The following is a 14,583-nucleotide window of genomic DNA, read 5'->3' as shown; positions in this document are numbered from 1 at the left end:
AAACATCTTCTTGTTTGGAGTGGGTTTATCCTTTGTTCCAAGTCATAAAACCCCTTCTAACTAACACACCCTCTGCCTCCTTGGTTATCCAGTGAGACTGGCTCAGCAATTCTTTTCTTCTATATCAAAACTTGCTTCCATCTCCATTCCTTCTTCAGATTCTAGATTCAAAAATCTTTCTGCCAAGAACACGTATCTGTGAGACTTTCTTGTCAAACTTTCATCCTTCCCAACAGTTTGGGCTGGGAGGGATCTTAAAGCTCACCTCATTCCACACCCTGCCACGGGCAGGGACACCTCCCACTGGCCCAGGTGGCTCAGAGCTTCATCCAATCTGTCCCCACACCATGGACATAAATGTCCTGCCCAAAAAAAACAGGGAAAATTAAATTTCCGTATGAATTTCTTCCAGGTAAAGCTTTAATCTCTTTGAGCTTTGTGTTCTGATTCAAAGATTTCCTCAGTCAAATATTTAAACTCTGTCCTCAGGAACAGCCTTGGCAAAAAGTTAAATCAATTTCCTGTCAAATCTTTAAATAAAGTTTTCTGGGCCACAGAGTGGAGCTTTGAAATCTGAAATCTTCCTGAATAATCATGAAATCTAAGGTGTTGGATGGCTTTTGACAGAAAAACAGCTCCTCAAAGGATTCATTCACTCCAGCAAGAAAAGCTGGAGCAGAGAGAACTTGGAAAATGGTTCCTGGAAAAATTAAAAGGCAGAAAATGCCTTAACCTGTGAGCAAATCCAGCCTTCTTCTTGCTCTGGGGACATTCCACCTTCCAGGATCTACAGGGAAGCTGGAGAGGGACTTTTCATTGGGAACTGGAGTGACAGGACAAGGGAGAATGGATTCAAACTGACAGAGGGCAAATTTAGGGTGGATATTGGGAAGAAATCTTTCCCTGTGATGGTGGATAGGTCCTGGCACAGGTTTTCCTGGGAATCTCTGATTGCCCCATCCCTGGAAGTGTCCAATGCCAGGCTGGAGCAACCTGGTCTAGCAGGAGCGGTCTCTGCCCATGGTAGGGGGGGGGAAGGAGAAGATCTTTGGGGTCCTTCCAATCTAACCCATTCCATGAGTCCATGACTCTGTAATGTTATTATTCCTGCTCCCAAATTCTGGATCAAGGAACAGGCAGCTGACTTCACTCCCAGCTGAGACATTCCAGTTGGTCTTGAAGTCTGAACCTCAGCCTATTGTGAGGATTTGTATTCACCCCCTGCCCCCCCTCTACAGAGAGAAGTGTTGCAAACCCGCAGCCAGAGAAATTGAAACTAAAACTTCATTTGTATTTTTGCAGAACAGAATCACTTTAATGAGAAAAAAAGCATTCACAGGAAAGCATTGCAGAGTATGAAGAATATCAGGTCACAGGCAACTCCTTCTGGGGTTGCTCTTCTTCAGTTGGACAGTGAAGTTGCATTTTAGAAGAAGATAAACTATTGTTTCATCCCACATATTGCACACACAGAGTCAAGAAAAAAGCCCAGAAGACAGCAAGTAGAGGGTGAACAAATCAAGGAGGAGTTGTGTGCTTCCAGCTCCACTGGAGTGGGGTGGCCGTGGTCACAACACCTCCTCTGGGGCCAGGATTGCATCTCTCCATTGCCGGCGATTCCTTCTCCGGGATGCTTCCGTAGGGTTTAGCAGGAGCCCCAGTAGCCGCGGCCGTAGCGGCCGTACCAGGAGGAGTAGGGGCTGCAATAGCCGGAGCCAAAGCCTCTGCCAGAGCCATACAGGCCCCGGTAGCCCCCACAGGACCCCAGACCCCCATAGCCCCACAGGCCCCCGTAGCCCAGGGATCCATAACCCCCATATCCATAGAGACCCCCGTAGCCCAGGGATCCGTAACCCCCATATCCATAGAGACCCCCATAGCCCAGGGAGGCCCCGGAGGCTGCAAGGACGGGAGCTCCAGCAGATCCCACCACGGAATCCTGCGGGAAGGAGCTGAGGATGGGCCCGGGGAAGGTGACCACCACGGCGGGAGGCTGGATCACGGTGGTGGAGTCGGGGCACTGGCGGACGCACGGCTCGTTCCCGCTGTCAGCCAGGGGCTGGGGCCGGAGGGCGCCGCAGGCAGCCGAGGGGTACAGGTCGTAGCAGGACATCTTGTAAGGGGTTGGAGGTCAACACAGGCTAAAAAAGAAGGCAAGGAGTTCAAAATTCAGCAATTTAAATTAAAATAACGAGTGGAGTGTTCTGAGAACTTCGCAAATCTCAGTGCTGTCTTTTTCTCAAAAAGGGGGTTTTTTTCAAAAATTCTCTAAAGGGTGTCCACACACAAGAGCAAGTGGGGAATGTCCTAAAAACCTTGTCCCTTGTAACATCCTGCAGAGATCTATGAATGATTCCTCCACATTAAACTGAAACCTGGGAAGCAAAGGCAGCGAGAGCAAAGTGACTTTGTCCAAGGTCATTGGATGAGTCATTAGGAAAACTGAGATTTGGGTTCAGCAGGTTTGCATGAGATGGAGCTTATAGAGAACTTAATTACAGTAGCTTCATCTTCCCACTCATCCCAATTTTGCTGAGAGTCAAGGGAACAAAAGATTATAGGATTGTGAGCACCTGGCTTTCCCAGAAAGGCATTTGACAAGACAATAAAGAACAAATCTCCAAGGATGTTCTGTAAATCCTCAACAGAGTTCTGAGGAGAAACTTGAAAGCGAGAAGGTGAAGGAGAGCCTGAGGACTTGTGGTAGCAAGACACAAATGGCTTTATCACGTGTGAACGGCTGCAGGGGTGGCACCCTTGTCAAACCCTGAACCTTTTATGCAAATGTTGAGATGGGTTAAACGTAACAAAATGAGGATCAGAGAATCACAGGCTTTCTCAAGCTGGAAGTGATTCAAAAGGCTCAAGTCCAACTTCCTGCTCTTTGCAGGTTATTTAGAGCTAAACAGAGAAGCTTGGAATTGCCTGGTTTGGAAGAGACCCTTAAGATCATCCAGTCCCACCCCCTCCATGGGCAGGGACACCTCCCACTATCCCAGGTCGCTCCAAGCCCCGTCCCAACTGACTTTGGACACTCCCGGGGATGGAGAATCCACGGAGTATCCAGTGTGAGGGCCTCCCCACCTTCACAGGGAAATATTTCTTCCCAATATCCAACCTGAATTTCCCCTCTCAGTCTGACCCCATTCCCCGTGTCCTGTCCCTGCAGCTCCTGAGGAAAGTCCCTCTCCAGCTTCCCTGGAGCCCCTGCACATCCTGAGGTCTCCACACAACCTCCATTCCTCCTGGCTGAACATTCCCAGCTCTCCCAGCCTGGCTCCATATGGGAGGGGATCCAGTCAACTCAGTTGACCCCGAGCACTCTCTAGTTGCTTCAAGGTCCGCAGTTCCTGACACCAAGAACTCCACACACCAAAAAGACAGAAAGATCCTTGATCTTCCCCAAGCCCATGCAGATGCACCCAACAGAAAAGATGTTGGACATCAACTCAAGTTGAAACCAACAATAAAAAATACACCAAGAGCAATGGAGAAGATTCAGACTTACCCAAGTCTCCGAGAAGTCAAGGGAAGCGTTTGGAGGAACGAGGAGAGACGGGAGCTTTTATATCAGCTGGAGGTACCAGATCAGCATCTCTTGCCCGCCCCAATTTCAAATTCATGCAACCATCAGGATGATGAAATTGTTGGTTTCATTATTGGCTTTTATGAGGCCTTTCAAATTTGTTTGTAATAATGATCTAAGCATCACCTGAGATTATAGAGAATTCTTTCATCTTGTGACGAATTGGGGGGAGATTAACACCCGGCATTATTCCTGTCACTTCCTTGGAATTACATCAGGAATCACCAAGCCAGCTCCTCTTGGTATGAACTGAATACCTGGAGAATGGCTCATGGGTTCATCGGAATCACAAATTCCACCAGAATTTAATTCTAAGCAGGAAAAACAGTGAAATCCTTAATTTTGGCCACTTCCACAGAGTTCCATGGAGGAGACCGGGAGGAACCTTTGTCCTCCTGAGGCTTGTTTGGGTTTGGGCGATGATACAAGGAATGAATTCACAAAATTAACAAAAACCACAAAGGGATTGGAGGTCCTGAAGAGACTTTTCTCTGGTGTTGAGGGTCCGATGTTTTCTGGACAAAGGTGGCACCGGAGAGCATTGAACGGGCCTGAGGAAATGTGTGATTTTCTAGGAAAAAAATGGATCCTCTGGTGCAAAAGTCAAAAAGTGACGCAATGCTTTGAATTATTGCCTCGTGTTCTTAGGAATTCATGAGCTCCTGTGATACACAAGTCATAAACCCCAAAAAGGGCTGAGCTGGAAATTTCTGGGGTGAGGGAACAATCAGGAATTTGGAACGTGCAACACAAAGGCTCCTTCTTGCCTTGTTTATGGGTGGGCCGTTTTAATATTGCAGACTCCACGCCACAGGTGATCCCTAAATGTTGAGGTGGCGTTCTCAGCCTTTGGGGGGCAGGGGCTTTTGGACAATAATATTTTCAAGCTTCCAGGGAGCAAGTCCATGCAGATCCTATTGATGATTCCAGTAGATTAAAGGCGCAGAGCTGGATTTAGGTGCCTCACAATTATGGAATGACATCACATTCAAACACCTCAGTCAAGATACTTGCGTCCTTGGTATCATCGGTTCAAGGGCAAATACTGGGGGTTTATGCCCCTTCAGGTTTTTTCCCAATGAAAAATAATTTGAAATAAAAAATTCTGAATAAATCCCAGAAATTCATGAACCGTATTTTATTCAAAAACAACTCCAGGGATGGGGCAACCACAGGCTCTGGTCCCAGGGAACAAGGGACAGGAGAACAGGGAATGACCTTGGGTGAAGGTCGGCCACAGCTTGGACTTGATGGCCTTGGAGGGCTTTTCCAACTGAAATAATTCCAAGATTCTGTAGCAAAAACCTTTTAAGGACCACAGGATGATTTCCATGCCTTCCTTTGGGTTCCGTATTGTCCTCCCATTAAGCAGAGAGTAATAATAATAAAAATTACCACCCCAAAGTTGCTCTAAATCATTTTTTCTCCAGGCATTTTGTTTTTTAATGGAAAAAGCTCTGCACGCGAGGTGACCCCAAGCGAGCAGACAGGTTTTGCCATTAACAATGGAGAAGCTCTGGAGGAGCGTTGGGATAATTCCTGCTGTAACGCCAGGGCTGTGAATGGAATGATAACAGGAATGAGGATGACTTGTCACCATTCCAGATGAAAGAGTGCTCTGTGATGAAACACACCTATCACATTTCACGAGACTTCGGACCAGCAAATAAACAAAGAGTCAGCAGAACTTTGAGGACCTACGTGTCACATTCATTTGGGGTTTGTCCCAATTATGCACATCCCCAAATTGCACCTTAGATGTTCCCCAGGATCTTGGGAATGGTATAAAAGCTCTCCCAACCCGGGGCTCTTCACTTCGCCTTCCTCGCTTCATTCAGCTCCGTGAGAAAGGTAAGCACCATTCTAAGGGATCTCTTCCCTTGGAATTTTCCCTTGGAAAATTCCAGTCTCTCTTTTCTGCTGGTCTTAATCAAGGTTGGGAGCATCCATAAGGATTCTAAGATTCTTAATAATTGGGTTATTTTGTGATGGTTTTATTTTTAGTCAGTGCTGGACATTCATAAGTTTGAAATGGTAAAATCATTCTTTCTTCTTAGTAAAGATTAGAAAAATTTAGAATTAGAAACCAAACCAGCTTCCAAACCTTGCAGAAGTTTGTTCAGCCAATAAGAATTTTCTGTGGGTTTTCTATGGCAGGAATGAAGTACGAGAAATTAGGAATGAGACCCCAGGAGAGATGAGAGTGAGCTCAGAGGGTGAGCGATTCACAAAAACACTGATGAGAAGGAAGGACCACCAAGACTTGAGGCATAACAATTCTTTTCATCCACATGTCCTACTGTGAAATATTTTAACCACTGAATTTCTGCCTTTTGCTCACTCCTCAGCATCCGCTGACCTCCAACCCCTTACAAGATGTCCTGCTACGACCTGTACCCCTCGGCTGCCTGCGGCGCCCTCCGGCCCCAGCCCCTGGCTGACAGCGGGAACGAGCCGTGCGTCCGCCAGTGCCCCGACTCCACCACCGTGATCCAGCCTCCCGCCGTGGTGGTCACCTTCCCCGGGCCCATCCTCAGCTCCTTCCCGCAGGATTCCGTGGTGGGATCTGCTGGAGCTCCCGTCCTTGCAGCCTCCGGGGCCTCCCTGGGCTATGGGGGCTATGGGTCCCTGGCTATGGGGTCTCTATGGATATGGGGGTTACGGATCCCTGGGCTACGGGGGTCTCTATGGATATGGGGGTTATGGATCCCTGGGCTACGGGGGCCTGTGGGGCTATGGGGGTCTGGGGTCCTGTGGGGGCTACCGGGGCCTGTATGGCTCTGGCAGAGGCTTTGGCTCCGGCTATTGCAGCCCCTACTCCTCCTGGTATGGCCGCTACGGCCGCGGCTACTGGGGCTCCTGCTAAACCCTAGGGAAAACCCTCTGGATGATGTAGAAGGGCAAAGCAAAATGCAGAATTTTCTTCCCTTCAATTTCTGTCCTGATACCTTCGTGAGTTCAACTCCTTGTTATCTTCTTTATCACCCCTGTGGCTGAGTGCAGTGACAGACTGAAGTGTCTTTCAAGCTCTGCCTGCATTTACAACCCTGATGTTACCATGTTGTTTGTGTTCTTTTCATTCTCATTAAAACTGTTGCATCACTGAAAATCCTCGTGTTGAGCTTTTGCGTCCTCACCCACCCTGAGTTTGCCAACCTCTGCTGGGTAAAGCTCCCTGCTCTGCATGAGGCTGCAAAAACATTGAGCAAACCCTGCCCAGAGGGGAAAGTCTCTATGAAGAGCGAGCCTTCCATGGGGCCAGTTTGTACCCATGAATTTACAATTTCAGTGAATTTACATTTACGGAATTACAGTGTGCTCACAGCATGGTGGCCAAAGGTGATCAGAAGTTTCCTCTACATGCTGAGCCCCGTGTGCAGAGGGAACTTCTTTAAACCCACAACAAGGACCTCATGAGTGGTCACGGAATCGCTGAGTTGGGTTGGAAGAGCCTTGAAGATCGTCAAGAACATTGGTTTAATTTATTTATATATTAAATAGAAATAGAACTTGTGTCCGTATTTTATAAGTAGCCTAAAACCCAACAAAAGCACTGCACCATAAATGTCATTATCTTCTTATGTCATCAGCAAAGCACAAAGCCACCTCCTGATTCAGGCAGATCCTTATCTCACAGGGAGTTTTCCTCATCTGGTTCAGCTGCCAAAAGATCTCAGGGTACACATTTTCCCGCAGCAAAAGGATTTGTTGAACATCACCACGTTTAGAGAACTTCTGACCAGAAAACTGAAGGGAAAGCACGAATTAAAAAAAGGCAAAACCTGCTGCAAAACTGAATGACTCCCGGCAGAACCCAGGGCTTCCCCAGTGGTATCCAAATGACAGGTGGAGGGGATGTTCTACCTCCTGCCAGGACCTGAAAAATCAGTCAGAAAATTTGTCTACCTCCTGCCAGGACCTGAAAAATCAGTCAGAAATCTGTCTACATCCTGGCAGGACCTGATAAATCAGTCAGAAAATCGTTACCTCCTGCCAGGACCTGAAAAATCCGTCTGAAAATCTGCCTACCTCCTACCAGGACCTGAAAAATCAGTCAGAAAATCTCTACCTCCTGCTAGGACCTGATAAATCAGTCTGAAAATCTGTCTACATCCTGGCAGGACCTGATAAATCAGTCAGAAAATCTCTACCTCCTGCCAGGACCTGAAAAATCAGTCTGAAAATCTGCCTGCCTCCTGCCAGGACCTGAAAAATCTGCCAGAGAATCTGTGGTGGTGAAGAGCAGGGTAAGAAAAGCTCAGGTTACAAAAGGAGCCCTCAAGCAGGGTTTAGGGCAGGCTCTAACGGAGATCCCGCGGTGCTTCCGGAGGGAAGGGACAAAGGATCCGTGTGGTGACAGTGGATGGTGGCTGAGCCACCACCCTCAGGTCAGGGCAATCCTGGAGTTGGTCATCAGGAAATGCGATGGTCAGCAGGTGACGCGAGCGTGGCCATCACCCGGCAGAACCTTCTGAAGAACAAGGGGGAAAATCCTGGAAATCTGATGGAAATGGGAAAATCGGGTGTCCAGTTCTGGGCCCCTCATGGCAAGGGGGACATTGAGGGGATGGAGAACGTCCCGGGATGGGAACGGGGCTGGAGCAGCTGGAGAAGGGAATGGAGAATCCTGAGGGAGCTGGAGAGGCTCAGTCTGGAGTAAAGGAGGATCCAGGGGGAATTTGGGATCTGCTAGGGGGGGATTTGGGATCTGATCCCAGGGAACAGGCACAGGACAAGAGGGAACGGCCTCGAGCTGTGCCAGGGTGGGAAATTTGGGAAAATTCCTCCTGGAAAGGCCTTGGAAGGGGCCGCACGGGGAGGGTTGGGGTTGCCATCCCTGGCAGTGTCCAAGGAATTCCTGGACATTGGTCTGGATGAACAGGTACAGGGGTGGTCCCAGCTGGACTCGGTGACCTCAGAACTCTTTTCCAACTAAAATAACTCCGTGATTCTGTGAAACTCCAGGCGGTTTCGAGGAGGGGCTTTTGACACGTCCTCTGAGCCGCTGGGGACCGCGAGGCTCCCATTAAGGCGTTTATCACACCTGGGTCACCTCGCGGTGACGAAAGGGTTTTGCTCAATGTTTCTGTTTATGAGTTGATTCAAATTCTGACGCCGCACGAAACGCAAATTACAACCCAAAGATTTCTTTCATCTCAGCACTTTAATTGGCCGAGTTTCACGCCTGGTAACGTTCCATGAAATGCATTCAGAATGACAGCGCTCCGATTCTGCTGCTTCATTTATTCTCCTCTCATTAGCTGGCATAATGATGCTGGCTTAGGTGTTAATCATCATTTTCATCTGCTTGAAGGTGCAAGATTTTTTCCTTTCTTCTTCACCCATGGTAGATAAAAAATTGATGAGAGCCTCGGTGCCTTCCTTGTGAAATCAGCAGCTTTTATGCGTTGTTGGAATTTGGATTTGGACAAAACCATTCAGAACTTTTCAGAGGAAATTACAGATATTTTTTAAACCATCCAGATCTGTATTTTGTCTCACAGATGTTCAGGCTACAAACAGAGAAAATGTGAGTTAAAACATCAGCACTGAAGAAGAAACTCACCCAAATAAATGAAAACTTAAATTAGATAAGAAAATCCACTTAGGTGAGAAGCCATGAGCTGGTGAAGGGAACAGGAAGAGTTCACTTCGACAATTTTTTTTAAAGTTTTATTTTTAATAATAATTTTAAGACTAATTTTAATTACGTTTCAAAATGCGGGGCTGTTAGAACACAACCCCATATTTACATTGCAATAATCACACCACATTTCAAGCATAAACTATTACGGAGGGTTTGGGAATTGCTTAAAAACACACCCAAAAAAATATTTGGACACTTTTTGGGGGAAATTATTCCGTAATCCCCTGGGGACATCCTGAAGTTTGGTGGAAAGAACCTCCCACTTTCAGTGTAACTTTGGTGGAAATGTGTTTATTTAATAACTCATCCACAGCCAATGAGAGGTTTTGAGGTGGGACCTGGCGATGTTCGTCTGTGAAAAAAACACTGAAATCCCTCCAGAGAAAAAACAAAAAAAAACCCAACAAACTTTGGTTTAAGCCTTGTTTTAGGTACTAAAATATTTTCGTTTTTGCATTGAGGAGAATCGGGAATTCCCAATCCCAGCGAGCAAATCCACCATTCCCACAATGACCTGAGGTTCGTGGCTGCGGGTGCAAAACCTTGCACCTCTCCAATCATTCCATTGCGAAATCTGGGAGCAGAAGTGACGAGAGCCAAGATCCGGAGCCGCAAATCCCAAACCTGTGCACGGCAGCAGGTTCTGACTCTGATTAAAATCATTACCGAAGATAATGAAGGAAGGGCTCAGCAAATGGGATTTAATTCCCGCTGGGAGGGATGGAGCTGCTCCGTCAGGATCAGAGATGAAAGGGAGCCGGCAGCTGGAATGTGCTGGGCAGAGGTTCAGGGTGGTTTTGCAAAGCCGGCAGAGTTTCGTCACTTTGGGGAGTGATTTGGGCTCGTCCGAGGTGGCGACTCCCGGGCTCGGCGTGTTCAGCCCCGGGGCATCCCGGGGTTTGTATAAAAGCAGCAGCTCTGCGGAGCTTTTCCATCCTTCTCCCTGCTTTTCTCCTCTCCGTCAGGTAAGTCCGATACCTTTTCATTCCTCTCCCAGCTCCAGAATGCCTTTCTTTGCTTTTTTTATTTTTTATTCCACTTGCTGTTTGCAACTATTGCATTAATTTTCAGGGCTTTATTTTTCCCATGTTCTTCTTTTTATTCTTTAAATTTTCATTTTTGCAGTATCCTGACAAGTATTTTACTGCAAGGCTTTAGGAGCCAAATCCATGCGAGGCATTTTTTATTTAGGAATTTTTTTTTTTAGCCATTCTTGGACTGACAGTAGAATGAAAATTCAGGATGGCACAAGCTTTAAAATGGTGAATTTTCCTGGATTTCGCTCCACAACTGGATCAGGGAAATTTGTCCATGTCCTGAGCTATCCAGCTGAAGAAAGAGTTTATTTTAATTCCTCATTTATATATACAAAAATATTTAATTGTTTAGTTATTTTCAGCCCAGCCAAAATGAAGGAAAGTAGACTTGTGCTCTGACCCAGTGAATAAAATAATATTTCTACTTTTTTTACTGGAAAAAAACATTAAACCAAAGGCTTTTATGGCCAGATATCCAGATGGAAAAACGTTTTAAATCCATATTTTTATCTGATGAAGGAATTGTGCTCCTTCCATCCCATCCCATCTCCATCCTATCCCGTCTCCATCCCACCCCACTCTTTCTTATCACATCTCCATCTTGTTCCATTCTGCTCCATCCCATTTCCATCCTGCCCCATTTCCATCCCGTCCCATCTCCATCCCACTCCATTTTAATTTCCGTCCCATCCCATTTCCATCTCCCATCCATCACATCCCATCTCCATCCCATCGCATCTCATCCCATTTCCATCTCCCATCCCATTTCCATCTCCATCCCATTTCCATCTCCATCCCATTTCCATCTCCATCCCATTTCCATCTCCCATCCCATTTCCATCTCCCATCCCATTTCCATCTCCATCTCCATCCCATCCCATCCCATCCCATCCCATCCCATCCCATCCCATCCCATCCCATCCCACCCCACCTCTCCCAACCCCAAACCTGCTCCTATCCCACCCCAATTTTTCCCCTGGGGATGCCTTCCCCCATTTCCCAGCTCCCCCAAACCCCCACCTGCCCCTTTCCACGGCCCCTCAGTTTTCAGCAGCTCCTTCTCTGCCTTCCAGGACCCCTCCACGCCTGCCAGGAAATGTCCTGCTACGACCTCTGCCCCACCACCGGCGGCATCTCCTGCCCGCAGCCCGTGGCCAACAGCTGCAACGAGCCGTGCGTCCGGCAGTGTCCGGACTCCACCGCCCTCATCCAGCCCCCGCCCGTGGTGGTCACCTTCCCCGGCCCCATCCTCAGCTCCTTCCCGCAGCAGGCCGTGGTGGGATCTGCCGGAGCCCCGGTTTTTGGCGGCTCCCAGGGTTTTGGGAGTCTCTACGGCTCCGCGGCTTTCCCAGGATACGGCGCTCGCTCTGGGTACGGGATCTCGGCGCTGGCCGGTGGCTCCTGCGGCCCCTCCGTGTCGCGCCGCTTCAGCCGCCTCCTCCGCAGCTCCTGCGGGCCCTGCTGAGGGCACCGGAGCCTCCAGGCTATCCCAGGAGTGCCCAAATCCACGCGCATGAGGGGTCGGCGTTTCCGCGGCCCTCTTCGCATTCCCGATCTCTCTCCCACTTCTTGTTCGGCACCTCCTCGTTGTTTGCTCTTGCCGCCTGTCCCGACATTCCCGATTTATTGGACCGGTGTGGGACAGCCCATTCCTGATTTATTGGACCAGCATGGGACAGCCCATTCCCGATTTATTGGACCAGCATGGAAGAGCCCATTCCCTGTTCCAGCATTCCCGATTTATTGGACCGGTGTAGGACAGCCCATTCCCTATGGATTTTCACCCACAATGACCAATATCCTCGGACAACAGCCAGGAGAAGCCGGCTGAGGACATCTCGGAGCAGGACTTTGGTTGGACTTTCCCCAAAATTATCTGGGAATGGATTTTCCCCAAAATTGTCTGAGAATGGATTTTCCACCTTCTGTGATCTCTGGCTTTGCAAAGGGGCATTTCTTGCTCATTAAAACTTTGTTGCATCACACAGCAGCCTCCTGGCTTCCTTTTTTCCCCCTTTTCCCCCTTTTTCTCCCGTTTTTTCCCCATCATCCACTGATCTGCCCACAGGCAGGTCCAGGCTGCTCCCCGAGGAGGAGCACAGCCTGAGTTTACTTGGTTTTCCAAATGCTTTCCATCCTTTGAAGGTTAAAAAAAAAATATTAAAATAACAGAATTCCAGTGTCATTAAAGTCGGAAAAGGCCATGGGCAAACCTGACAGGACATGGGGAATTTATCAGGTAGAATTATTCTGGTTTTTTTTTTTTTTAATTTAACAAGGAATTATGGAATCAGGGAATGATTTGGATTGGGAAGGACCTCCAAACATCATCCAGTCCAACCCCAATGGTTTTCTCTCAGTAGATTACGTTGCTCAAAGCCCCTGGAACATTGCAAAAAGATCAAAGATTCCAGACATTCCTATTTAATTAATTAAAAAAAAAAAAAGAAAAAGGGGGAGGGAATGAGCTAAAAAGAAGATTTTCTTCAATGTGCCTGATGGAGAATTTCATTTAAAACACCTGAAAAAATGGAAGTGCAGCTCCTCCAATTGCAAAATGAGAAAAACGGCAAATCCTCCCTTTGCCAATCCCACAGGAATCTGGCCCTGGAAGGACGCTGGAATCCTGCAGGGCACATCCCTGGGCCTTTGTACCTGCAGGGAAATTGCCAGCCTGGAGCACCTAAAATCCCATTAAATGAAGATTTTTGCCAGCCTGCAGCACCTAAAACCCCAGTAAATATTTTGCCAGCCCGCAGCACCTAAAGCCCCATTAAATAATGATTTTGCCAGCTCGGAGCACCTAAAATCCCATTAAATAAAGATTTTTGCCAGCCTGCAGCACCCAAAACCCCATTAAATATTTTGCCAGCCCGCAGCACCTAAAACCCCATTAAATAATGATTTTGCCAGCTCGGAGCACCTAACAACAACTAAATAAACATTTTACCCATTAAATAAATTTAGGAAATCAAACATGAGAGGTTTAATTGCCATCGGGATCTGCCCCGAGCTGGGATTCGGGCGTTTGAAACGCCTTTAATGAGTCAGCTGCTGATTGCATCTCAATTAACAGCTCTTCCCTTGTCCTGGGACTGAGCGCGGGGTAAGACAAGGGTGCAGTGACCTCTGGGGTTCAGAGCAGAGTTTTACTCATCCTCGGAGTTTTCTCCCCGCTCCCGGGAACTCCCTGGTTGGGTGGCAGGTGGATCAGGGGCCTCAGTTGCTGCCATCAGAATTTTTCTGTCTTGTTCCTCTTCAAATTGTGCCCCAGAACTTCAGGAATTGCCACGGGCACATCCCAGTGTCGCAGCGGCCAGAAAATGATAATTTTTCTATCGAATTGGCCCCATAATCAGGGGTCACAGGACCAGAGGCTGCTCCAAAACAGAGACATAAAAAGGAGGAGAAGACCCCCTAAGATTTGAGCCATTTTTTGATCTTTTCCCCCTGTTTCTTTCTTTTCCTTCCAAGCCCAGGGAAAATTAAGGAATTAAAGGCTAAAGAATTGTCCTTTGGGGTTTCATAGAACCAGAAAATGGTTTGGGTTGGAAGGGACCTTGATGATCTTTGATTTATGGGCAGGGACTCCTTCCCCCATCCCAGGTTGCTCCAACTTGTTCTTGGACAATTCCAGGGATGGGGGCAGCCAGAAATTCCCTGGAAAAGAGAATTTCCCCACCCTCCCAGGGGAGAGTGGGCTGCTTCAACAACTCTTTCATTTATTTTAATTTATTTATGGGAAAGTTCAAGGAACTCACAGAATTCCACCGAAAATTTGCCTTTCAGGTAAATATTCCTGTGGGAATTTCCAAGGGAAGTTTTCCAAGGAAAGTTTTTCCCCCCCCAGGCTGTTTTTAAACAATTTTTAAAAGCTGTAAAATTACCGCGTGGGGATGTAATTACATCGCAGCCCGGGGCAGGTATTGAGACACAAATAATCCGAGTCACCCGTGCTTGACTCTCATTGGGAACAGGGAACAGCCACGCCTGCCCCGAGGGAAGATCCGAATGGGATTGGGAGAGTTCCAAAACCTCTTTATCCCTCTTGGAATGTCTTTGTGTCGCCGCCCGAAAGGACCCGGGCACCTTCCGGGTGTGGGAAAGGCACCAGGAGCTGCCACACTCACCCAGACTGGCAGAAACCCCCCCAAAATTATGGATAAAAACCACAGGAAAACTCTGGATGTTGATGCGCAATGGTTTAATGAGAAAGGAGGAAGCGAAATATCACGGTGGGGATGGAAAATCCTGGGAGAAATGAAGGAAAGAATCGCTCCAGGGCTGGGCATTCCACAGGGATGACTCCTGGG

General features: G+C 47.8%; 3 protein-coding genes across 3 annotated transcripts; 2 read left to right on the top strand and 1 right to left on the bottom strand.

The window, feature by feature from the left end:
• Positions 1-1,645: 1,645 nt before the first annotated feature.
• On the bottom strand, positions 1,646-2,113 carry LOC118696026 (scale keratin-like). The gene has a single exon (XM_036397948.1). The coding sequence runs from the start codon at positions 2,111-2,113 to the stop codon at positions 1,646-1,648; it is 468 nt and encodes a 155-aa protein (XP_036253841.1).
• A 3,849-nt stretch (positions 2,114-5,962) lies between these two features.
• Positions 5,963-6,452, top strand: LOC118696022 (scale keratin-like). Its single transcript, XM_036397942.1, is given in 2 exon segments — positions 5,963-6,222; positions 6,224-6,452. Coding segments are annotated over 2 exon segments (489 nt in total).
• A 4,911-nt stretch (positions 6,453-11,363) lies between these two features.
• On the top strand, positions 11,364-11,735 carry LOC118696067 (scale keratin-like). Its single transcript, XM_036397999.1, has one exon. It carries the CDS (start codon positions 11,367-11,369, stop codon positions 11,733-11,735), a length of 369 nt encoding a protein of 122 aa, XP_036253892.1. The 5' UTR covers positions 11,364-11,366.
• Positions 11,736-14,583: the final 2,848 nt, after the last annotated feature.

Source organism: Molothrus ater, chromosome 29 (assembly GCF_012460135.2).
Source record: "Molothrus ater isolate BHLD 08-10-18 breed brown headed cowbird chromosome 29, BPBGC_Mater_1.1, whole genome shotgun sequence".
In the NCBI taxonomy this organism is placed as follows: Eukaryota; Metazoa; Chordata; class Aves; order Passeriformes; family Icteridae; genus Molothrus; species Molothrus ater.
Note: the sequence above shows the minus strand (reverse complement) of the source record. Positions and strands in the feature narration are given on the sequence as shown.